General features: G+C 44.9%; 1 protein-coding gene across 3 annotated transcripts in view; it reads right to left on the reverse strand.

Moving 5' to 3' along the window:
* The window catches only part of C1QTNF7 (C1q and TNF related 7), a 41,152-nt gene extending 15,100 nt beyond the window's left edge, over window positions 1–26,052 (reverse strand). The window contains exon 1 of one of the 3 annotated variants that reach the window (XM_077934521.1): window positions 25,813–26,052. Coding sequence is in view for 1 of the 3 variants with exons in the window: in XM_028745020.2 (XP_028600853.2) it covers window positions 25,431–25,497 (67 nt within the window). In the remaining 2 variants the exon portion in view is untranslated. The other 2 variants (XM_028745020.2, XM_077934522.1) reach the window with 2 other exon arrangements.
* Between the last annotated feature and the right edge of the window lie 438 nt (window positions 26,053–26,490).

Consider the following 26,490-nt stretch of genomic DNA (forward strand, 5'->3'; position numbering starts at 1 on the left):
TTCAGCCAATTTTCCAGGCATTTATCAAGTCATAAATCTGAGCCACCCCACTTATGCCTGCTCACCTGGCCAGCCCTTTTAAGCTGCATCCTCACACGGAGCTGCAAAATTGATACCGGCCCCTTCAAGGCCTGTTGCTTATTAGTGATTTACGTAAGCAATGAAGTTTCATCTTTTAGGCTACAGACTGACCTAAAAAAAAAAAAAAAAAAAAGCTTGGCAGGCAACACCTGAGGATGATGACATCTTTCCATTGTATAGGGGATTTATTTTGGAGCTCCTTTCTTTCAGCTGTCCTTTGCTGTCTGGTAGCTGAATTCCACCTGGCGCTTGAATGCATTCATCCTCTTGCTACAATTAAACAGCATCTGTTCAAAAACAAAACGCTGTCCTAGCAGACAAATGCTTCAATAACATACATGTCATGTGGCAGGATGAATTCCTGTCTTGAATTATCCTTTAGGGAACCAAATTAAATCTGCATTTATTTACTGCAGAAGAAAGTATGCAGAGGTGGGGGAGGGGAGACTACTAGATTTGGCTGGCCAATCACAACCATTCCAAAATCTTGTGGGTAAAAACAAGGGATGTCTAAAACAAAGACATATATGTATTTTTGCATTGAGATAACTTCCATTGTTTTTCTGTTGCCCTCATGACGCATATGCATGTGAAAGGCAGAAAGATCAAGGGCAGATCCATATAAATAAATATAATTTATTCACATATTTACACCTGAATTTAGATGGAGGCTGTCCAGATCTTGCAGCATGGTACTATCAAGAAGGTCTTATTCCCGACAGCAGTGCAGCATTGGAGTCTAAGTCATCTTTCCCAGCTTGCCTTCAGCCAGCCTGCCCAAGATGGATCCCAGTCATTATTATTTTTGGCCTTCTTCCCAGCACACCTTGCTAAAGACTCTCTTTTCCTGTCACCTCACACCCAGTTGCCCTGGCAACCTTCCAAATCCCCAGTCTCTGTCCACACCTCAGGGCAGGGGAAGGCCAGTTCTCTTGCATTGCCAATGGCCCTGTCTTGTTTCTTCATGACCAGGTCGTTTTGCATAGGCTAGCCCAGGAATTCCTCTTCAGCTTGTGTTTCCCCCTTCATATTCCAAATAACTAAAACCCTACCATGGAGATGGTGGTGTTATATATGGTTATATTTACAAACACATATAGGCTGAGCTGAAGACACAGCATAATGCTCCAACAGAACATGCTCTCTGGTTAGGTTTCTTTTGGTGTCCTCCAAAGCCAAGGCCATATTTTTGGATTCAGCACAGACAGCAAGGCAAGCCTCTGTGTCTCTTCCCGGCCACAATATTTGTGTGTTCAGACCCAGAGACCTCCCCCCTAAATAAAAACACATTTGACTCAAATTTTAGTTTGGATTTTGGCAGAATTTAGGCCACAACTTTATTGATTACAGAAAGTGTGTAGTTGCATAGGCTCTGGTTTGACTAGCTCCCTGCACCCTTGCAGGAAGCGCTGACCCAGAGCTCTATCATAGGTCAGCCACGGGTGAACACCTGAAGGCAGGTGAAAAGCCTGGGAACAGACTCTGTTCACTCCCCAGATGCTCGCCTGGACTCAGGCACGGGCGCAACCCCCTCTCGGGGGTTGACCAAACCAAGCTGAGTCCCTGGATTCCTTTAACGGAATACCCTTCACATAGGGATGGCGCGACCGTTCTCCCACCCCATCACCTGAGCCAGAGCCTATCCACAACCTTACAAGTTGTGACGATTTGCTACGCGGCAGGCAAAACCCAAATGGCAACAGCCAATCAGCCAAGTGGGAAAAAATCCTGCCGTGCCCCTGTCCCAACGACAGATGATACATGACGGCATAGCAAAGTCAATCGCAAAATGCCCTAAATATAGGGAGAGGTGGGTGGGTGTTCTGAATGCACGAGCCAAAAGAGGAAGCTCTGGGTCAAGTGCATAGGTATATATAGGTCCCTCGATCTGTTGTAATTCTATCTTATACACGTGTTGGACTAACCAGAGCTCTGAAGATCTTTGCCACGTATTGCCAACTCAACCAATTAACCATCAACCATGCTAAGTCCAAGATTCTGATTTTCTCCAGAAGCCGGAGATTATACAAATGGAAGCTTGGTGGAGCAAAAATAGAGCAAGTCCTAAAATTTCAATATCTAGGAGTTATTTTTCAATACAACTTGGGATGGAAAGCTCAAATTCAACACCTACTTAACAAGGCCAAAACCCTGTTATATGCGCTCCTCCGATTTTTCTTTTCGGACGGAGCTTTGCATGTCCCTTCGGCCCTAAAGGTGTTCAAGGCAAAAGTGGTTGCAGTGCTTGCTTATGCTGCCCCGCTCTGGGCCGTGATGACAGATCTTGCTCCCCTTGAGACTCTGCAAAGCCAATTCCTACGTCGGCTCCTAATGCTCCCCCTATGCGTAAGCAACGCAGCCATGCGACTAGAATTGAAGATCGCATCCTTAGAAACTTGCCTGTGGAAGCAAGTCTTCAATTACTGGTTATCATTGTGGCATAGATTACCAAACCATTACCTTGCCCAATGCTTATGGCGAGATGAATTCTCCAGCCTTTGGACTAGTAAAATTCATGCCAAACTCCTGAGCTATGGAATCTCTCCCTCAGATTCCCTAAAACTAGACCAAATCACTGCTCAAAGACTGATCCGTCAAAGACTGGATGACATCGACTTGCAGCAAAATTACACGCTGGGGGGAGGTGTTTGTTCGCCCCAGAACATTGGTATCACTTTAACTTATTGCGTTCCATCATACCTCTCCTCCCTTTCGACTGTTGCCCATAGACTGGCCTTCACCAAAGCGAGGTTCAACGTTTTCCCCTCCAATGTCCTGAGACATAGATTCTCAAAGGGCCAAGCCCCCGCCACGTGCGAATGTGATAAGGCGACGCCGGAGTCGCTCCAGCACATTATGTTCACTTGCCCCCTGTTCAATGTGCCACGGGCAAATTTGTTGGGATCAATCATACAGAAACTAGAGGGTACCCCACCAAAATTCCACCTTGCCCAAATCTTGCAGGATAAGGATTCCCACACGACCCTGAAAGTGGCTAGGTTCCTGGTCGCTGTCCTCTCCCAAAAGCGACGCCAAGGAGCGCTACAAGCTAATTAAGGCGCAGTATGCCATCCCATCTTATAGTATTTTATTGTTATAGTGGTGTTTTAGCGACTGTTTTTTTTTTTCTTTTCCCCACGGCACAAGCTGCCACTTATGTGTTGTTTTTACCTGTATGGGCCTATGGCCGTAATAAATATTATCTATCTATCTATCTATCTTTAACGGAATACCCTTCACATAGGGATGGCGCGACCGTTCTCCCACCCCATCACCTGAGCCAGAGCCTATCCACAACCTTACAAGTTGTGACGATTTGCTACGCGGCAGGCAAAACCCAAATGGCAACAGCCAATCAGCCAAGTGGGAAAAAATCCTGCCGTGCCCCTGTCCCAACGACAGATGATACATGACGGCATAGCAAAGTCAATCGCAAAATGCCCTAAATATAGGGAGAGGTGGGTGGGTGTTCTGAATGCACGAGCCAAAAGAGGAAGCTCTGGGTCAAGTGCATAGGTATATATAGGTCCCTCGATCTGTTGAGACAGCACCCCATTGGCCAGATTAAACCCAGCAACGAGGGACCTACCAGCAGTGGCGTAGCGTGGGGGGTGCAGGGGGGGGCCGGCCGCACCGGCCGCAACATCTGGGGTTAGGGCAAATCCACAGGTTAGGGGGCGCAAATCCACGGGTTAGAGGGCGCAAATCCACGGGTTAGGGGGCGCAAATTACTTGCCTTGCCCCGGGTGCTGACAACCCACGCTACGCCACTGCCTACCAGTCGGGTGTTGTGGCTGTCCAATATACCCACCCACAACAAGTAGGTCAGTCTCCAGGTCTCACTACAACACGTGCCCTCTTTGAGGGAGGACATGCTCTCCCTCATTGTCTGCCTCAGATTCCTTCCTCCAGATCACAATGTGCTCTTTCTTCCCCAGCTTTCAAACCTACCAATGGGTCACTATATCTCTGAAGGACCACTCTCTTTCTCACCCAAAGGCCAATGGTATCACTTCCTCAGCACATGCCAATTCCCCTTTCTCCTTTTTCAAGCCTTCCTTGGTGTCAGGAAGAAAGAGAGGGAGGGAGGAGAGCCTCCCCCCTTGGCTGGTCATGGCAGCGCCTCTCCTTCCTATCCTCTTCCTCCCAAGGTGACCTATTCAGCATCTGGGGTAGATTCCCGGAAGGACCGGCTTCCAAGTATCAGTTAAGTCTATGTGCCTCTTTCACTCCCCTAGTAGCTCAGTGTGATGACAAGAGTATTAGAAATATTATAGTGAGAGATTTTACCAATAGAACTGCACCATGTGTGATCCACCAAGCTAAATGCAGGACTCTGCCATGGGGGTTTTTTTTGAAGCATGTAACAAAAACAGAATAATTACCAAGCTTCTGGTGGGCTTTTTGGTGAGGAGCATGGGTTGTAACAATACAATTTCAGCATCTTCACTGAATATAGCTTTTGGGGACTAATATCCAGCAAAACACTTCCTTACGCAACAAATCCTATTTGATAGGTTGCATAACTAGCGTTGAGCCACATTGAAGCATTTCAGTGCAAAGGCTGCCAGTTGGAAACCACGCATTAAGCGAGAGGAAGAAACTAACCATCGCAAATACACAATATGACATGTGTGGCTTATTAGCTTTGGAGCCAGGAAATGACATCATTCACCAGTCAGAAGGGCTCTTCATTCAGTATATGAAGTCTATATGATACAAACCAGCACATTCCTGCATAAAGAAAATGCACTGAGCAGAGCATTTGAGGATTACAAAGAAAATTAAATAGGCTAACCATCTGTGGACCAAGGGACATCTGTTGGATCAAACAGATAAGGAATAAAAGGTTCAGAAAGCTTTATTATATAGGATGAAAGGATCTACGGACCTACTGAAAACACTTTACCCTGAACACCGAAGTACATGTTTTTGCTTTTTGAGATAATATTCCATACCAAACACTTCTGAGTGTTCAAAGTTCTTTGCTTACACCATTTCAATAATCATGGAAGAATCCTGTAAAATAAGTCAGTTTTATTATCATCCTTATATTGTAAACGGTGTGTGTCTGTGTCTCTGTGTGTAAGTGAATGAAGATCAAACTAGAAGAGACTTTGGAGAGCCAAGTTTGGATCTCCCTTCTTTTTAAATTTGATAAAAAGCAGCTGTGGACAAAGAGGTTTAATTTAGATTAGGATGGAAACACTTGGGAAATTAACAACCTCCAGCTCCATTTTCCAGATGGAAATTCCATCCACTCTGCCGCGGTAGCAATTAGCCCCATTAGCACACTCTGTGTACTCTCAGGAGCCCCCTCTCCAGCCAGAGGCCTAGAGGCTGGAAGCGTATTTTGCTACACAAAACGTCATCCTCATGAATGCTCAAGCTCCATAATAAAAATGCCAGATTAAAAAGAAGTGTGCAGAGTGCTCACCACAACAAAAAGCAATTTTTAAAAGGTCAAGACAGTCACTGTAAATTGTACTAAAATTCATCCAGAGATGTAAAATATATAAATAAAATGGAAAAAGTACTATGTACACAATAATAAAATGGTGACTACAAACCTGCAAGCCAAATATAGACACATACTTTTAAGCTATCAAACTGCAAGATGAATCAGCTTACAAATAGCATACCACCAAAAAAATCATCACCAAAATCTATTGCCCATAGGTAACTTAGTCAGTTCTCACAAACACTTTAATGGTGGTGAATACCGTTTGATAACTGAAAAGTGCCTGTCTGCATTTGGTTCATCAAGTTTTCCCAATTAATCTTATTTTTGTGTAGTATTCTTTTCCATTTTATTTGTATATTTCACATATCTGGATAAATTTCAGCAAAATTTCCGGTTCCAGTTCTTAAAGAGTGTTTCCATAATAAAGATGGTAAGAGCAGTAACATTGTTACGCACAGTCCAAGGACCCCCCCAAAACCAACTTAGTCTAACCCCAAACCCACTGCAATATTAAAGTGCAGATATTTAAATGTTTGCAAGTTTTTATTTCCTTAAAATACAAACTGTGAGAAAGTTCTCTTTCCAAGCCTTGATTGAAATTCAGTAGTCACAGGCAGCCTGGTTAGTTCCGGGGCTTGTGCTACAGAGCTGAAGAATTCTGAAACAGGAGGCAGCCATTTTGGGGTTTTTTGGAGCTATGATACTCGTAAAATAAGAAGTATTGCTTTACAACTTGACAACCACACAGGATCACTCTTTTCAAGCTCCCCTCTTGGGACCACTCTTCCAGAACCTTGTTTAGTCCATCAGTTCCTCGGCCTGTGGACTTCTCTCCTTTCTCTTGGTCCTGTGAAGAACCACTTGACTTGTGGACTTCTCTCCTTTCTCTTGGTCCTGTGAAGAACCACTTGACCAGGTTGATGGTGCTAGGCTCCAGAAGGAGGATCTCTCCCAAGTGAGAAAGTGGTGGATGGAAAGGGTTTGGCCTAGCTTAGAGACATCCTTCTGGAGCTTGGTGCAGTCTGCTTCAGTAGAGAGTTCTCCAACAGAAAAGGGAGAGGAAGGCATGCAGATTATGCAGTGGGTGGCGTAGGGCACAAATCCATGAATGAGCAAGCCATGGCTGTGTGCGTTTACCACAAAGAAAGTCACATTGAAGTTAGTGGGCCCTACTTCTGAGTTAGCATGCAAAGGATGGCACTGCCCGTGTGACGAAGCTGTGAAAAATCATTACTAGCAAAGAGATAAAAAGTAAGTGAAATTAAGCAGCTCAAATTGGGTGGTGGGAATAGGGTTAGCTTTAAAAAGTAGAGACTAGGGGCCCAGTGCTTTACATTTTAGCAATGATCTGCTCTGGATACTGATGAAACTTGTAGCCTTCCCACTAAGGCGTGCTTGTTGCCTCCAGATCCACAAAGAGCAGCTGCCCCTGGGTCTAGCTCTATATTTGAGATGAGATGTTGGAAGTTGGAAGGGGAAGCAGAAGGGGGCAATTCTAAAGTTGCGTCCCAACATCAGGATCAGCATCATGGGTTGGGCATCTCACTGCATTCTAGCTCCACAGACTTCAGTGAGTTTGAAACAGGTTAAATCATTGAAATCTTGCTTAGTTAAATTTTGGAGAAAACTGATTGGCTACTGAAATGGGCCATATCTTCCAATAGCTACTAATGACCATATACAAACACTTCAAACATGTTTGTTCCTAAACTTCTCAAGGAAGATATCTAGTGATGTCATAGACACTCACCAGTAGACACCTGCTGCAGCCATATAAACAATGGTTGAATCAGCCATTGTCTCCCATTTGACTGAATCATACCAGAAACTGCAAAACCAGTCATTTGACAGGAGCCCATAGCAGAGCAGAAACAGATGTAATTTGTATTAAGGGCAGCAATGATTCCAGCAAACTGCCCTATGTCTCTTAAAATGTTTCATCTGTCTCAAATCACAAGCTACAATCTCAAGAAAAGCAGCTTAGTAATAACCATGCTTATTTCCGCAGTTTATCAACAGCACACTTTACTCTGAAAATAAATTGCGCTGTGTGCACTGGAAAGATTAAAAAAATAATAAAAAAAATAAAAAAAATCAGAGATCCTTTTCTTGAAGCCACAAATGCAGAGATTTCTATAATTTAAGAGCAAAGGAAGAAAATGCTGCCTAGAGAATAGGCTAGCGTATCATTACATTTACAAGCAAAACAATATGCTGTTTATCATGCCCACGGGTGTGTGTTGCTGTGTAAGAAAGCCAGTTAAAACCGGAGCTGGTATTAGCAAACCTATTTGGAATCTGGTTTCTCTGAGAGCTTTCAGGAGCCAAGAGAATAATGACAATTCGCCTCAGAGAAATAAAGTTTTTTCCTCACTTACATAGCTTGAAAGAGTTCTGAACAGCTGGAGCCTCAAGATTATAATGTGTGCAGATGTTGTGTGTTTGGTCGAGCCTTCCCCCCTTCCCCACCCCAAACGTTGGCACCAGAACCTCTGCAAAGCTGGAGCTTGATAAGTAATTTCCTGGTTTCCCCCTTACAAAGTTCTCACATAGTTTATCAGTTGTCCACCCTGACAGCAGAAGAACTCAAAGCAGACTATGTGCCCTGCAAATGTATGCAGAGGAAAGACTGCGCTGCGGCTTTGGTCTGATGGGGAAGAAGGAGAATCTCTCAACTTCACCACCCCCACTCCCTTTTACCAAAAAATTACATTATCTTCTGGCTGAATGCATAGCTGAGCAATAGCACAAGGACAAACAACTGCAGCACAAAAATGGCAGCGTGGTTCGTAGAACTTACCTGCTCTGCCATGCAAAACTCTCAAAGAGATACATAGGAAGGGTTCTCTGCACCCCTCAGAAGATAAAGCCCAGGGCCCAGAGTATAGCGGCATCGCATTTCATTGTCCCGCCATGGAGGGTTGCGAGTCAACTAAAGACTTTTACTCCAGTAGGAATAGCGTGTGCAAAGTGTGTCACGGCACAGTCCCGAAGAGGAAACCACCAACAATATAAAGCATTCAGAGATAGGCAAACTCACCCAGCCTAATTCAGAATTCCTCTGGGAAAGTTAGACAAACCACGTGGCCATTAATTCAGGTTTCCTGGATAGATTCTAGGCTCCTGACTTGCAGGCATGCCTCAGGGTACCAGAGACATCGGTGCCTGCCGTGGATGGGGCTCTTCACCTGTCATATGCCGCAGAATCATATAGAGCAGGCTTCCCCAACCTCGGCCCTCCAGATGTTTTTGGCCTACAACTCCCATGATCCCTAGCTAGCAGGACCAGTGGTCAGGGATGATGGGAATTGTAGTCTCCAAACATCTGGAGGGCTGAGGTTGAGGAAGCCTGATACAGAGGAAGGAGCAACAAGGGATGGACCATGTGGGAAGTGGCACAACAGGCTCAGGGGACTTGAGGCATCACCAGACAAGCACCAGGGCATACAGACTGTAGACCTTTTGGACCCCAGTTCAGGCTCCAGTGAGGTGCACTAGACCTCCAAATGGCCCCTACTGCGCCCCCTGATCTCTCAAACACAGCAAAGAAGAAAAAAGTGTGCTGGGGCGCAGCAAGCATGTGCACATGTGGATCCCAGTCAGTAGCATATCATGTAGGGGCCCATAGGGGCAGTTGCCCGGGGGGGGGGTGGGAATTGCTAGGGGCGCAACATTTCAACACCCAGTGCTGCCTCAATACTGCTGTGCACTTCTGTTGTTGGGCTTCTCCATGCGAACCAGGAAGTGACCTCTCCAGACAATGAAACAACTCGTTTTTATTACCTCTGCGGCTGCCATCTCCTGGGTGTCATGGACACTGTTAGGCAGTTGAATGTGAATACGTACTTCATCTCCCTCCCTCCCCTAGGCACTGGCAATCCATACTACACCACTGATCCCAGTCCATGTACAGAATATCTAGGCACGAGTCGGAGTGGTTTAGCCTTTGCTCCACTACTTTCCCCTGGAAAACCTGCTCTTTAGCTCGGAAGTGGAACAAACAGCAATCTGTGGGAAACTCAATTGCAGTTTGTGCCGATTCAGCACTAAAGATTGGGTTTCCCTGAGGGAAAGTGGTAGGGGAAATGGATGTGTTGATGAGCTCTGAAACACACACGCCAGAACCCTCCAACATTTCTCTGATGAAAGCAGGCACATCCTAAGGAAAAGCAGGACATTCCAGGATCCAATTAGAAATGGGGACAGCTTGTGTAAATCCGGGACTGTCCCTGGAAAATAGGGACACTTGGAGGTCTGTTGCTTGATAGCTGCTATGTCTCCCATTTTACCCATATGTGGCTCTGCTACAAATAACAGGTGGTTAAGATGTAGGGAATGCTGAGAAAGCGAACAGAGGAAGGATTTCTTGCCCTGGGACTCATCCAGGTCTTGTTCAGATCACAAGCACCCCACAGACATGCACTTAAAATAAATTTATGCTTTCTTTTAAAGCCATGCCTATTTTTCATTAATATAGCAGCCTTCTTGCATAAATGTTTATTTTCTAGCAGACCACTCTTGCAATTGGTTACATAAGCATTTTTAGCAAATAATTTCACAGTGCAGGGGATTTGGGCCGCTGAACTAGCACAGTAACAAATTTTCAGACATTGCAGCAATTTGGCTGGATGTTTAAATATCCATTTCTGTTGAGTCAGAGCTCAGTATGGGATGGGGGGGGGGGTGATCACAGCTAATGGCTTTTGATGGCTGGGACACCTCACTTGCTTGTGTGCAGGCCGAAAGGGTAGTGTAGGCTGACTGCTGATTCAAGTGTGGCAAAACCTGTGCTCAACTTGCATACGTACACATTTGTAAACAACAACTCATTACAGAAGGTACCCTGAGTGCAGAATATTCACTCTACTCTCAAAGAAACTGAAAAAGTTGCTTGCATACACAGGGAGGTGTGTATCTTACTACAGGATCACTGCCTATTTTACAGTCGCAACACATAAGGAAAAGGGCACAGGGAGGGGGGGGAGGAAAAAACAAGTTTGGGCATCAGTTCTTAATATTACCGTTCTTGTAACAACCACCCAGGATGGGAACAGTTCAAGTAGTCTGCTGGAATGGCTGCCACAAGGGACCAAAGGCAGCCGATCTGTCAGCAGAGGTAAAAGAATAGTCCTGTGTGCTTCTCTCCTGCTTCTCTGCAGCTTTCTAGAACAGCTGCTAGCAGGTGATTGTTGCAGAGAGCCAAAGGTAGCTGGTCTCTCGGCAGAGACCAAGAAATAGTCCTGCTTTCCTTCCTTCCCGTCAACTTACTGTGTTCAGTTGCCTACACAGCTGAACATCTGGGCAGAGCTTCTGAAAAACAGCATTAAGAGTCAAAGACACAGAGTAGTCTAGAAAAGCTACATCTCACCCATCCTGTTCTCAGGATATTCTCAGAGCAAATCTTTCGACTATCTCACCTCCTTTGGAGCCAATTAATTACCCACATATCTGTTTCTATTCATAATCCATTATGTCTGCTCTTACCAGTCAAGAGCAAAGATTAAGTGTTCTATCCACAAGCAACGTGTGGACACACAGACTGTTTTCAGCTTTGGTTGGAGCGCTTGGCTGCTCCAACAGTGGCAAGCCATTGAAACTGCTGCTAAAACAGAGCTTTGTTGCTCCATTTTTGCACTGGTTTCGACAGAAACTGCTCGGTGCGATTGAATAGAATCATAGAATCATAGAATCATAGAATCATAGAATCATAGAATCATAGAGTTGGAAGAGACCCCAAGGGCCATCGAGTCCAACCCCCTGCCAAGCAGGAAACACCACCAGAGCACTCCTGACATATGGTTGTCAAGCCTCTGCTTAAAGACCTCCAAAGACGGAGACTCCACCACACTCCTTGGCAGCAAATTCCACTGTCGAACAGCTCTTACTGTCAGGAAGTTCTTCCTAATGTTTAGGTGGAATCTTCTTTTTTGTAGTTTGGATCCATTGCTCCGTGTCCGCTTCTCTGGAGCAGCAGAAAACAACCTTTCTCCCTCCTCTATGTGACATCCTTTTATATATTTGAACATGGCTATCATATCACCCCTTAACCTCCTCTTCTCCAGGCTAAACATGCCCAGCTCCCTTAGCCGTTCCTCATAAGGCATCGTTTCCAGGCCTTTGACCATTTTGGTTGCCCTCCTCTGGACACGTTCCAGTTTGTCAGTGTCCTTCTTGAACTGTGGTGCCCAGAACTGGACACAGTACTCCAGGTGAGGTCTGACCAGAGCAGAATACAGTGGCACAGCGATTGGAGCAAGGTGTGCTCCCCACATCCACCATGTGATTGCTGTTTCCTTCTAGACACATTGGTAGCTGCCCCACACCTGAAATGTTCTGGCAGGCCGGATGGGGAGGCCTGGTGGGTCATTTTTAGCCCACAGGCTGGAGGTTCACAGCCTGACAGTGTGATGTAGTGGTTAGTGTCAGACTGTGACTGAGGAGACCCAGATTTGCATCCTGTTCAGCTCAATGGGTGAACCAATTGGCCTAACTGACCACACAGGATTGTTGAGAGGATAAACTTGGGAAAGGAAAATCCTGCACACTGCTTTGAGTTCCTTGGGGGAAAGTTGGCATGGAAACAAACAGGGCTACCACCCCATGTCAGGGACCTATAGCCTGGGCGTGTGCTGTGCTGGGATCCTAACTAAACATGCACAGAAGCTGAGCACCTGAGTTAAGTGAGACCCTAGTACATTTACACTGTGTGGGTTAGTCCTTTTTTGCTCACCTGGTTTCATGTGTACACCAGATCTTAGTGAGCAGTTGGGTAGAATACTCCCTGCACGCTTTCCCTGATATCTTTCTAAGTAAAGGGTAAGAAAACTTGATTAAAAAGATAAGAATGCTGAACATTTGGCAAAGAGAGTCTGTTCTTTCCATGGCTATGATACTGGATATTTTGGGAATTTTAAAATGAGTTGACCTCTCAGATCGATCTCTTTATCTATAATTTCATGTTCAAATGCCAGAGACGTTTCAGAAGTTCTTTTCCATTTGTCTATGGTGTGGCTATTTTGAACTCCACCCACAAACATTGGATTGTTTATTTTGTCTTATTCTGCATTTGTTTACCTTACTATATTGTAAAGCATTATTGAAAACCTTAATAAAAATTACTATTCATTTTTTAAAAAATCCCACCCACAAACAAATTCTGTTACCTGAATCACCGCTAGCACTTGGATTATGTCTTGCTCACTGGTGAAAGAAGGCACTCTGTATACACTCAGAGGTACTTTGTTTTACTCTATATTTCTCCTCACCTGTGTCTTTTAGTGAAGGTTATGGCCAGAGGTGGAAGTGGGTGGCACTCTATGGGTGGGATGGGGGCTGCCCACCCACCAGGCAAGGGGAGGTGACCTCAGGCAGAAGGATTCACAGGGGCAGCAAATCCTGATGTAGATCTTCACTTACCTCTTCTTCCCTGAAGGGGAGGGGGATGCTATTTTGCCTCAGGTGTCCAAATGTCTTGGGCTGGCCCTGGGTTTGTCTCAATTTACTGGAATTTCTCCTTCTTAGTCCCCACTGAAACGGTTGTGAGCTCTTGTGTGGTTCTCATCAACTTAAGTGTGCCTTCTCTAAGAGACAACCTTGTGATGATGATGATGATGATGATGATGATAATTTATTATTTATACCCTGCCCATCTGTCTGGGTTTCCCCAGCCACTCTGGGCGGCTTCCAACAAAATATTAAAATACCATAGTCAGTTAAACATTAAAAGCTGGGGGATTTGCCCCAGATTTTTTGTTTGTTTTTAAAACCGGGTGAGCTCTTATTGCTTATAATGACTTAATATGCAGTGTTTCTTAAACCTGAGTCCCTTAGCTGTTGTTGGACTACAAACCCCATCATCCCTAGCTGGCAAGACCAAGCTTGGTCAGGGATGATGGGAGCTGTAATCCAACATCAAGCTGGAGACCCAAGTTTGGGAAACACTGGATATAGCTCTACAAACCTTGTGTGGTGTTTGCAGGGCCTGAAAGACTGGAACCTCCTGTGGATATTTGGCATCGTGAGTCCTGAGTTCCAGCAGAGGCCAAAACTGCCACAAAATGCTTCCAGTGCTATGTGTCAGGCAGACCCTTCCTTTTAAGGATATCTTGGCAGCCTTAGTCCAAACAAGGCTTTTTTCTTCCTATGGGATCATCTAGCTTTAATTTCTAAGAATCCTGAGCACATTCCAGAAAAACCTCAGAGGTCAGTCGAACATGGGAAAAACAAAAGCATTTGCATATGCAAAGGACAGTCCTGCTACACGTATCGTTTAAAATAGCTAGGTGCCCCCTCCACCCTCAACAAAATAATGTGGTTGATGAATTTGGAAACTGATGTGGCATCCCCTTCACTCGGCGAATCTGGATGCCAAACTTGCTTTGCATGTCACTTCACCTCATACAGAAGGTATGGGAAACCACCCACTAGTCCACAGGGCATGACGTTAGGATGTTTTTAAAATGGAAAACACAGCCAAATCCAACCAGACAGAATAAATAAAGACAATCTTGGACTCTTTGTTTTAGCCGGCACGCTTTTAGACAGGACATCACCCTCTAGGTATGCCTTGATGGTCACAATAGGGACATTTTGTGGGGGGAAGGTGCGCCGAAGTGTTGACTTTTTGAGGAACCGAGATATTATCTAATGAAGCGATACAAACACAGAGACCAGTCCTGGCCCCCAAAACATTTGTTGTCTGGCTCTTTGCCAATTTTAACTGAGCTGTGCTAAAAAGTTTGCTGACAGTTTCATTTCTATGGAAATGGAACAAATGTTCCCAAGAGATCGTCTGCACTTTAATGTTAGTACTTTTAGATTTGATATGCTGCAGTTTATTCAAGGAGGGGGAAATCCAGGCACCACACTACAATGTTTAGGGTTATTTGGATGAGAGAGAGCAGCTTTATATATTTGCTGTATTTACTAATGAGCAAGCAGAGCATGGTGGAAACAGCACTGATGCTTTCAGCAGGGAGCACAACTACTAATCATGCACTCAGTCCACAAAGAGAACAATTGTCTTCCAAGGATACTTCCTCTCCACTCAGCTAACAATTAGAAATTCTCCCTCAGTCTCTCTGTTCTAGCTGAAAAGGGCTCCAGGTTGTCTCCCTCCCTCTTTCTTCCCTAACTAGCTGAAAGAGTAGTTTTACATTGCAGAAGCTGCAGAGAGATTTCCACTTATCAGGAGAACAACTCCAGTTTTCGGAAACATTCTGTTTTGGGAGCAGACCATATCAGTCTAAAACAGTTAGCAAACAATGAACATTTTAGGGTTGCCATATTCCCCATAGTGGGATTTTTACAGCATTTTTCTTTAAAAAATTGCCCTAGTTGTCATACGTCCAGGTTTCCCCGGACAAATGGACGCCATTTTGACAGTCCGATTCCTGGACGTATGGCAGCCTTACTTTTACCAAATCACGCCTCTTATTTCCTTACATTTGCATCTCTAAGCTGAGAGTGTGTCTGTCACATGTTGGTCACAAGTCCATAAAAACAAGTTGTGAAACTTTACAAATGCCAAAAAATGTAACAGGTTCCTGAATCTGAAGCCTTCTTTGAACTTGAGGCCCCGAGCCAGGTGACCCTCCTGCCCCACTCTCCAACTGGCCCTTCAGATTTTGGGGTGACTCTAACTCACATCAGCCACAGCCTGCATGGCCAATGGTGAAGGATTGTGGGGGTTGTAGTTTAGCAACATCTGAGGGGGTCACAGGTTAGCTACCCCTGCTAAAGAAATGACAGGTTTCAACAGTCATGTACTACCATGCAGCTAGCAGCTATGCCTTCATCACACCTGTCTCCCACCCTTTCTCCAAGGCAAGAGGACCATCCAATTTTATCGCCACAACAATTATGAGGGGTTACGTTAGGCTAAGGGAGCCATGGGACGCGGGTGGCGCTGTGGGTAAAAGCCTCAGCGCCTAGGGCTTGCCGATCGAAAGGTCGGCGGTTCGAATCCCCGCGGCGGGGTGCGCTCCCGTTGCTCGGTCCCAGCGCCTGCCAACCTAGCAGTTCGAAAGCACCCCCGGGTGCAAGTAGATAAATAGGGACCACTTTCTAGCGGGAAGGTAAACGGCGTTTCCGTGTGCGGCACTGGCTCGCCAGAGCAGCGATGTCACGCTGGCCACGTGACCCGGAAGTGTCTCCGGACAGCGCTGGCCCCCGGCCTCTTGAGTGAGATGGGCGCACAACCCTAGAGTCTGTCAAGACTGGCCCGTACGGGCGGGGGTACCTTTACCTTTACCTTTAAGGGAGCCTTGCCCAAAGTTAGCACCAGGCTTTCCCATTCCATATCCAGCACTCTGGCAAGAGTGCACAATTGCAATAATTCTCTCCATTATTATTTTTTAAACAGTCTTTCCCCAGATGTTCTGACTTATGGCACAGACTTTGCTTTCCAGATTCTGAAAGTGTTCCAGAAAGGGTTGTGAGCCGAGAATAGCCAGGGGTGGTCCTCATTCCGTTTGAACACATTGTTGCACACAACCCCAGTCTCTGAGCAGGACGAGATTCCAGGTGCTTACCCAGGGTTTGCGTTTCCTTTGGAATGAAGCACAGCAGAGACTGGGGTGTCTAAGCCAACAATAGAGGGGTTCACAGCATTCACATCCCATAGTCACAGCCTTGGATTCAAACAGAAATCAAACACCAGTCTGATTCTCTCTCCAGCTTGCTGCTATCCCTCTAGCTCAGTGTTCCCCAACCTTGGGCCTCCAGCTGTTTTTGGACTACAACTCCCATCATCCCTCGCTAGCAAGACCAGTGGTCAAGGATGATGGGAATTGTAGTCCAAAAACAGCTGGAGGCCGAAGGTTGGGGATCACTGCTCTAGCTCACATCACTGCAACACTAAACTCTGGCTTTGTCCTTCTAACTATATGTGAGCTGAGGGATGGGCTCCATCTTGCACAGAGCCCCTTTCCTTTGTTCCCCTTAATGGCCCATCGCTCAGGCAATTGCCTCATCAGGAAGCTAGCTCATATTTTAAGACTTGCTGGGATCTAGGGGTTAGAAGGGTCTCAGCATACAGCCTACCCAACTCATAACAACAGCTATAAGCTATCGTGACCTGCCAACAGAGAGCTGGAATAAATTCTTATGTCAGCAAGGCATGGCGTTTGCAACAGATGAAGCCCAAATAGTACATGGGTTAAACAGAAGCCAGTATAAGTACTCTGGCAAAATATCTGCCATAAGCGGTGGAGCACATTTGTGGGAAGTGTTTGTGCATTGAATCCACCTGCAGAATTCCTGTTGGTGGGGGCCCAGCCATGCAGAACCAAGAGGCAGGGGACAGATTTTCCCTTCTCTTCAACAGCCCAGATCTTTAACCCCCCCTGCCCTGCAGAAGACTGAAGGACACCCCCCCATATGGCAGAAGGAAAAGTAGGCTGCTCAAGGACACTGAGGCATGAAGGGGGCACATGTGTGCTTTGCCCCTGCTGCTCCCAGCAACCGATAATCAAGGGTGCTCCTACCAGATTACCTTCAAGGCTGGGGGGTTCTTTTTATCGGTTGAGTGTGACAGAAAGTTGAGAGCCCCCACCCACACCAGATGGATGTCCACCGTTCCTTGTGTTTATTTTAGCATTGCTTTTAGTATTATATATCTCGTGTTTCCCAGATCTCCAAAGTAAGATTCCAATATTCATTTCCTTTAACAAAAACCCTGAAATCCACACCCGTTGTGAACTACAACTTTGCATTATTATAAGAGAGAGAGTTGTAAAAATAAACTGAGCACTACTTCCACAGCTGTTAGCTTCAGGCAGGTTCACCTGGCATAAGAGAAGGATGAGTCTTGGGCCTTAGCCTGCCCTCATACTGACTCCACAGCCAGACACAGAACGTTAACACCCAGTTAAGGAGACATGGCACCTGCCTGTACCTTAAATTTCCCTGACCCTGTGGTCTGTCCTCTCCTGTACTCCAGCTTCGGGATTGTTTGTGCAACCAGCAATCAGGGACAAACCATAAGCCCATTGCTCCTTGCTGTATTAGATTTGGCAAAGCAGTATCTGAACACAGCATGTGACACACAATAGTACAACCAAGCAGGTGGAAACTGACTTCACATTTACTGATCTCAAAGAGAACATTATTATTACGATTTTAAATTCAGGGAAGGAAACTGCCTCAAGCACTGCCTAGCCAAAGTTAAACACTGCAGTTCTGTACACTGACTAGCCAGGCTTTTAAAACTAATTCCTGGATAAGATGTCGATGCATCATGGCTTTTGCACAAATTGGCACAAAATGAACCATGCATTTTGACTAAGGCCACTGATGGGGATCATAAAGGAAACTTGCTATTCCCGACATATAAACATAAATAACCAAGCACAATCAGAGCACAATATGCTACTCTGCATCTTCAGCCACTGACAAATCTTTCTGCCTAATTAAAAACATTTTAAATGTGAGGCCATTATATTCATCCCGCTTCATTATCTTCCATGAAGACTGAAGCTTCCCACACCAGCAATTGAAACAGATGTTGGGTTAGAGCACAATTAAGCCAGGTGGCCTTTAGAAATCAGGAGAGCTAAAATTAGTTTGCCAGAACCCTTTTGGCTGCACGCAATGCAGTCTTTGAGGCAGACTGTTGCCCTCCCCCCTCTAAAGATACCCCCCCCCCCACTTTTCCTCTGGCCTCACCACATTCAAACCTTCATCAGCAGACCTTAAAAGGTGGCATTCAACACAAGCCCTACTCAGAGAAGACCATGCCCTCCAACATCCCTCAGTTGGAAACAGGGAGATTTCTCACTCCTCCACAACTGACCCTCCTCAATCCCCCATTTTTGTCACCACAGAGTATTCCCACCACCAACGGGACACAGCATACATACCCTCCACCGTCCTGAGAAAACCACTTAATCCTGATTTGGTTTTATTCTTTGGTAGATTTGCAAATAGAAAAGCACACACCAATAAATAAATTTTAGAACGGGGCAAGATTAGACACGGACGCACAAAGCAAATTAGAAGCCCGGATGGCTTTTGTAATTCCGGGACTGTCCCTGGAAAATAGGGACACTTGGAGGGTATGGAAGACCTACTGATGTTGAGGGACATGACTAAGTTAGGTTCATTAATTTCAATGGGTCTACTCTGAGGAGGACTAGTTGAGGTCAATGGGTCTACTCTGAGGAGGACTAGGGCAGCTCTTTATATTTTCAGCAATATTCTTCTCCAGGCTTCCTCAACCTCAGCCCTCCAGATGTTTTTGGCCTACAACTCCCATGATCCCTAGCTAGGATGTGGGAATTGTAGTCTCAAAACATCTGGAGGGCCGAGGTTGAGGAAGCCTGTCCTGGCTGGCTGACTGACTGACTGATTGATTGATTGGCTGGCCGGCCTTAACCATAAGGCTACAGCATCATGGTATTTTGCGGTACGGACACAAACTGGGAGCAGAAATTTCACCATAAAAGAGCTCTTCATCAATGGGAACAAGTATCTAGATTAAATTAGGTAGTTGGAACATTATAATTTTATCCCTTAGGCAGAAAGGATACAATGTCCTGCAGTTTTAGCCATGAGGTCATCTTCATAAAAAAATAACATTCTGATTTTTTAAAACACTGATGGGATTACAAAAGATCTATCACCAGATCCAAAGGAGAAAACCAATAGTGTCACTGTCTCAGTTGGCAGGAGGGGTCTCTGGGATATTGTTGGGAGCCCCCCCCCCCATCTGATTATTATTGGGAGAGCTTACAAACATCTCCTGGTGGGAAGGATGAAAACACAAGGGTGACAGATGGGGTAAGACTCAGCTGAGAGCTCATTTCAAGCCTGAAGGAAGTGAAGAAATAATAATAATATAATAATAAATTTTATTTATATCCCGCCCTCCCCAGCCTTAGCCGGGCTCAGGGCGGCTAACAACAATAAAACAGTACAAAAGTACAGCATAAACAACACTCTAAAATCATTCATTCTAAAATTAATTAATTCAAGCCACTGGCAGCCATTGGGCCAGAGCTCCGCGAAGATTGCCGAGGGAGGGAGTCAGGCTGTGCCCTGGCCAAAGGCCTGGGGGAACAGCTCTGTCTTGCAGGCCCTGCGGAAAGATGTCAAGTCCCGCAGGGCCCTGGTCTCTTGTGACAGAGTGTTCCACCAGATCGGAGCCACAGCCGAAAAAGCCCTGGCTCTAGTTGAGGCCAGCCTAACTTCTCTGTGGCCTGGGACCTTCAAGATGTTTTTATTTGAAGACCGTAAGTTTCTCTGTGAGGCATACCAGGAGAGGCGGTCCCGTAGGTACGAGGGTCCTAAGCCGTATAGGGCTTTAAAGGTTAAAACCAGCACCTTAAACCTGATCCTGTACTCCACCGGGAGCCAGTGCAGCTGGTATAGCACCGGGTGAATGTGATCTCGCAGCGAAGACCTCGTAAGGAGTCTCGCTGCAGCATTCTGCACCCGCTGGAGTTTCTGGGTCAGTCTCAAGGGCAGCCCCACGTTGCGTGAGTTACAATAATCCAGTCTGGAGGTGACCATCGCGTGGATCACAGTGGCTAGGTCAGGGCGAGAGAGGTAAGGAGCCAACTGCTAACCTTGTGGAGATGGAAAAATGCCGCCTTTGTTATAAATCTTCCTTCCATCTCTATATCTGCAGAGTGTTGGTGGTGAAAGCAGTTCTGAGGGGTGATGAAGTGTCTCATATATATTTCCTGGCCTTTGTGAGGTGGAGTAGGACTCTGAGAGGCCCCTTGTGACTAGTTTGCAAAACACTTGGCAGAAAAAAACACCACCCATTTGCTCCAACCTAAGACTTCAAGTTGACTGTGGAGCTAGTGGATATGCTGGAGGTTTCTGCCTGGTTTTGTTAGTGTGGGTACTTTGCAGCTTTTTCCACCAGAGGATGTGGATAAGAGTCTTGGAAGCGTGAGCCTTCCCATTTGCATCCTCTATTTTTGCCTGCCCTGGCTGCTTAAAACAACCACTGGTAGTATGGGCAAATGGATGGAGCACATTCTAAATGTTTTCCAGCAAAATAACCCTCATGCCCTTACATGATTGCTCGGTTGGGTACAGCAGGCTTCCTCAACCTCTGCCCTCCAGATGTTTTTGGCCTACAACTCCCATGATCCCTAGCTAGCAGGACCAGTGGTCAGGGATGATGGGAATTGTAGTGTCAAAACATCTGGAGGGCTGAGGTTGAGGAAGCCTGGGTTAGAGCATAGTGCTGATAATTCCAAGATTGCAGGTTTGATCCCTGTATAGGCAGCTGCATATTCCTGCATTGTGGGGGTTGGACTAGATGATCCCTGGGGTCCCTTTCAACTCTACACTTCTATGGGTTTCTCACAAAGCACGTCATGCCAGACAAATCTCATTTCTTTCTTTTTTTGATAGAGTTACGAGCTTGATGGTTCAGGGGAATGCTGAGGACATAGTATATCTTGAATTTAGTAAGGCTTTTGACAAAGTGCCCCAAGATATCCTTGCAGAGAAGCTGGTAAAATGTGGGCTAGACAAGGTAACAATCTGCGCATACAGCCCTCAATAGCTGCCACAAGTTTTAGTAAACAGATTTTTTGCCTGACTCGGGAGGCTAATCTACAATACCAGCAGACTTGTGTGGCGGACCTGCACCTCCTCTTCAGATCACAGGTGGGGAAACTAGGTGTCTGAAATACCCCCACCCTGTAAAGAAAAATGGTGAGTCAGAGAAAACACAGGCCTATAAAGCTATTTTCTGGGATGTTCGTTTTCTATAGACAGCAAAGGTGTCCTCTTTCTTTAAGCACACCTGTACTCTGTAGGGTTAGGGCACAGCTGAGCGAAAGATGGGTTGTAGAAGTCTGCTATTATTTAATTAAAATACTTTTATTCCAGCTTTCCATCATCTACATTCAAATTAGCTTACAACATCAAATTTAAAGAGATGAACTTATTACTGTGATAATTATCTTTTTTTAAATCACATATTGAGCGTCTATGATGGAAAGCTATACCAAACTAGCCTGACAGATTATAGGTTATATGAATAAAGACAAGCCAAATGTTAAAATAGCACCAAAACTGGTAGCACTAAACCAGCAGGAAATCCCAAAGTCATTCAGAAAAATGCCCAGGGAAGCAAAAGACTCTTTTCTGGCCATCTAAAATATACAAACATGGGCACTAGGCAGACGTTTTCGGGGGACACATTTCAGTGAGACACGGTGTCTCCATTGAAGCAATGCCAACTTCAGCTGCCAGGTGGGTCACCCCCAAAAGCAGGATGTCTAAGCTTGTGCCTCTGATGAGGATGATATTCATTTATATTCCACCTTTTCTCCTGGCAGTGACTCAGTTATGAAGACTGCACTTGCCCATGGCTGGTATTGGGATCAAGTAGATATATAATGGCAGACTTGTCTGCTTAACTGAAACCCAGGTCTGCTCATGGGCAGAGTCCGTGAGAGCTTATTCTTGGTCTTTTGGCTCTAAGCACTGGGACATCTAGGGAGACTCCTGCCGCCTGCTTCTTACATGACCGGGGCCGCCTCAGGTTTAAACATGTGAGTCCCCTGCAGCTCTTACAGGTAATTTAAGTACTGAAGAAATGAACCTATGCTGTGTAGTAGACCAGTATGAAGTAAGCAGCACATAAGCAGAACACAAAACACTACCAAACCATTCTACGTTCTAAATCTTATATTAATAATCCAAAAATTGAGAGTACAAGGGAGAAGATCTACTACAGAAGCCACAAACAGAAAACTCATTCAAATTGTGTCCAAAAGGAAGATTCAATCTTTAAAGTCGCTTCTGGCGAAACCAGAGCAGCGCACGGAAACGGCATTTACCTTCCCGCCAGAGCGGTACCTATTTATCTACTTGCACTTTGACGTACTTTCAAACTGCTAGGTTGGCAGGAGCAGGGACTGAGCAACGGGAGCTCACCCCGTTGCTGGGATTCGAACCGCCAACCTTCTGATCGGCAAGTCCTAGGCTCAGTGGTTTAACCCACAGCGCCACCCACTTCCCCCTGCACACAGTAGGCACCTCCAATTCCAAATGCGTCAGTTAGCATGATATGAAGGGACTCTACATGAGTGCACCACCTTTGCCATGTGGTGAGGGTCTCTAGCCCCCACCACAGTTATAGAAGCTATTTCAAAAGGTGGCAAAATGTGATCTAGGAAGGAACAAATTGCTTTGCTTATCGAAAAAATCCAAATAAGGTGTGCACGTCACAGTGACTATAAGCTAAGGACTCACACCTCTGCTCTCATTTATTGTTAGGTACAAAAAGGATGAGGAAAAAACTATAACCAATGCTCTTCAAATGCACAACTTTAAAACATTTAATTTTGAATAGATGCAGGTGCATGCTTTCAAACTGTGCACCCTCTAACTGAAATCCCCCCATGTTTGAAAAGGCACCCTTGGAACGTCCAGATATACAAAGACAGACTCCTTTCTCCCCCAGGGAATCTGCAGTCTAAAGTCACACAGACCAGGGAAAGTTTTATTACAGTGCTTGGTTTTACTGAGTGTATAAACTAGGCTTTGGGCTTAAATTGTCAATTTATTTATAATGACAATGAAATCTGACCGACTGTTTCCTGCCCTGGTTATTAAGTAAAAGAAAGCTGCAATCTTGTATTGTACAGAACAAAATGGTATAGAATTTACCTGGGAGTAAGCCTTACTGAAAATGATGGTACTTATGTCTGTGTAGACATGTATAGGCTTGAGCTATAAATCTCTCAGTGAGATTTATAGTGGCTTAAAATGTAGCGAGGCTGTTACAGCACACACCTGACGCACATTACCTTATTTGTTTTCCTGCACCTGCAACACTCCCAAATGCCTATTCAGTGAAGCTGTCATCTGCACACATGAAACGGCTGCCTCAGATATACACACCTCAGCTTGATTGCATACCCTCCAACATTTCTCCGATGAAAATAGGGTCATATTATTATTATTATTACTATTATTATTATTATTACTATTATTATTATTATCTGCCCATTTGACTGGGTTGCTCCAGCCACTCTGGGTGGCTTCCAACATATATAAAAACAATGAAACATGAAACATTAAAAAACTTCCCTATACAGGGCTGTCTTCAGATGTTTTCTAAAGGTTGTGTAGTTATTTCCTTGGCTCGGGATGTCTCAAAATTCCAGACGTACCCTCCAATGAGAATAGGGACATCCTAAGAAAAGCAGGACATTCTGGAATCAAATCAGAAACCGGGGTGTCTTCTGTAAATCTAGGACTGTCCCTGGAAAATAGGGGTACCTGGAGGGTTTGTAATTGTGACTTACGTTTTCAAGTTGAATGGAAGTTGGTTTGAGGGGAAAGGCTCCAAACAGGAGTATTTCTCAAGGAACTGCGGCAAACATCTGGGTTATGGCCAACTGCATGTGTACTCAGCTTCAGACAGGAGGAGTGGGAGCACACAGGTGCCAAAGTAAATGCTCATGTGTACACAACCTACATCTCACACTTTGTAAGAGGGCGTGAGCAGAGAATGGAAGACTTCCTTTCATTCTGGCATGTTTTCTCCCACCAAGTGTTAAGCAGCCGCAATCCTTCAAATGTCAAGAAAGCTCAGTAAGTTCTGCTGCCTTAACATGTTGTGATAGATGTTTCAAATGATGCTTGACTGACCAACCCCCCCCCCCTCTCTCTCTCTGTGTGTGTGTCTAAGAGAGAGAAAGAGAACTGTTTTGGGATTGCTCAAACTTTGCTAAAGCATGACTCCAAAGCCTTATCGTTTATTTTGTATTTACAGAGCAGTTAGAAAAACAAGTGCACAAGGAGCCATAGCAACTGAGCTAAAGGGAATGTTTGGAATTATGTTCACATCTTTCATGGGAAAGCAAAACCAGAAACATTCAAGTCAGTTGGTAAAGGAATGAGAGAAGCCAAACCAAATATGTATGCCTTTTTTAAAATAAAAAAAAGGAAAGAGCAATTGAGCAGTTTTAAACCCTGCTGATCTCAATTCTCATTGAAAGCAAATGAACACAAAAGGTGTTTAACTATGGTTGTATTGTGTCCCCTTTAATTATAATTTTTTAAAATTAAAATGTTCTTCATCATTTACACATTCCTCTCCAAAGGGTCATTCTGTTAATATGCATATAAAATATATGAAAGCACCCATTTCCTCCTCTTAATTAATAGAGAAACTTACCTTCCGTACCAAGCCCAAACTCTTATAGCAACATCCAAAAGGTTTTGTGCAATTAAAAAACAAAAAAAAAAAAAAACCCTAGCCCCTTCACTGAAATCCAGAAGTTTCAAATGTTAACTTCCTGTGCCTAATATAATGAAAGCTGTAACCTGAAGCACGTTTACAGCACAATCCTAACCATATCTACTCACAAGTCCAAGTGAATTCAGTTGGGACTTATTCCCAGATAAGCAGGGCAAGGATTGAAGCCTTAGCCAGTAGTCTCATAGAATCATAGAATTGTAGAGTTGGAAGGGACCTCTGGTGGTCATCTAGTCCAACCCCCTGCAATGCAGGAATCTCAACTGGAGCATCCATGACAGACGGCCACCCAACCTCTGCTTGAAAACCTCCAAGGAAGGAGAGTCCACCACCTCCCAAATAGAATCATTGAACACGGTGGGACTTACTTGCAAAAATGGAAATACTTCTGCTGTAAACTAAGTTGTTCTGTTTGTACAACAGAGGGCTCTTACAAGCCTTGTTTGCTCTGAAAGGAATGTTCCTATTTTATTGGGATATACAGCTCTGCATTTAAGGTATACACAACTTCTGCAGCAACTTTACAGCACTGGAACCCAGCTATTATTTTGCACAAACCTGCATTTTGAATCAAAACCCTCTCCATTTTTGTTCCCTTCATTAATTGTTGTTTGAAAAAGTTTTGCAGCAAAGCCGCTTTCTTCTTACCTTGCTTCGGAGCCACCGATCTCAGCTTTCCCAGCAAAACCGTATGTTTCCTTTCGAGCTGCAACATACTGGTTAAAATTCACGCAAATGTAGCTGTCCCAAATGAGTAAAAGTCCTTCCAAAAACAAGGAGAGGTGTCTTTCTGTCAAATAATAGGTTTCCCTGCATTCATTTGGAGCTTGATTCCCAAGTTTTGCAACTGTCTTCTTCAGCTAAATGAACACCCACTCGCTGCCTTGAACTTGAGCCAGCCACTCTAATTTAAAGCAACTGTCAACTTTACTTTTAAATGCTGGGAAGAGGTCCCTGCACACTGCAAGCGGCTTCCTTCACTGCCTGCTTGAAGTAATACAGCACAGACTGTAATCGTAGACCCGCTTACCTAGGAGCAAGCCCTATGGAACTCAAGGACTTCCAGAAGACCTACTTCTGAGTAGACCTGTGTAAGATTCCGCTGGTGCTCCATATGTTCTGGATAATGATGTGACATAATATTTGGGAAATGCAATCTTTCAAATTGTCTCCTCCTGTGAAAAGAAAAACATAAAAGAAGGGAAACTCCTGTTGTTTCTGGCCAAAGCTGAATTGGTGATGGGTTTTGAAACAAGCCTTACAAACCTCCAGGCTCTGAATGAAAACCAAACGAGCGGATCATCCATAAAGGCTGGCTCAGGGCCAGACGAGACCTGATGCTGGAGACCGGCCAACGTGTTCTTCTTTGGGGCTTTTGTTTTGTTTAATGCAGCTGTGTGGTGGTGGGTGATTTAATTCTAGAAAATGGTAGGTACAAAGCTGGGGACAAGGTTAACTCTATGTAAAAAATAAAATAAAATAAGATAATAATAATTATTCTCCCAGCAACATGTTCCCAGCCTGAATGGCAGCATCCTCTTAACCCTCAGGCTGATTGTTCATCAGTATATCCATATCACAAGTCTATGTTGGTTTTACCAATGTGCATCCACCTGCTCCTGCACATTGTGCAGTGGTACCTCAGGTTAAGTACTTAATTTGTTCCGGAGGTCCGTTCTTAACCTGAAACTGTTCTTAACCTGAAGCA

This window comes from Podarcis muralis, chromosome 9 (genome assembly GCF_964188315.1).
Source record: "Podarcis muralis chromosome 9, rPodMur119.hap1.1, whole genome shotgun sequence".
Taxonomy (NCBI): Eukaryota; Metazoa; Chordata; class Lepidosauria; order Squamata; family Lacertidae; genus Podarcis; species Podarcis muralis.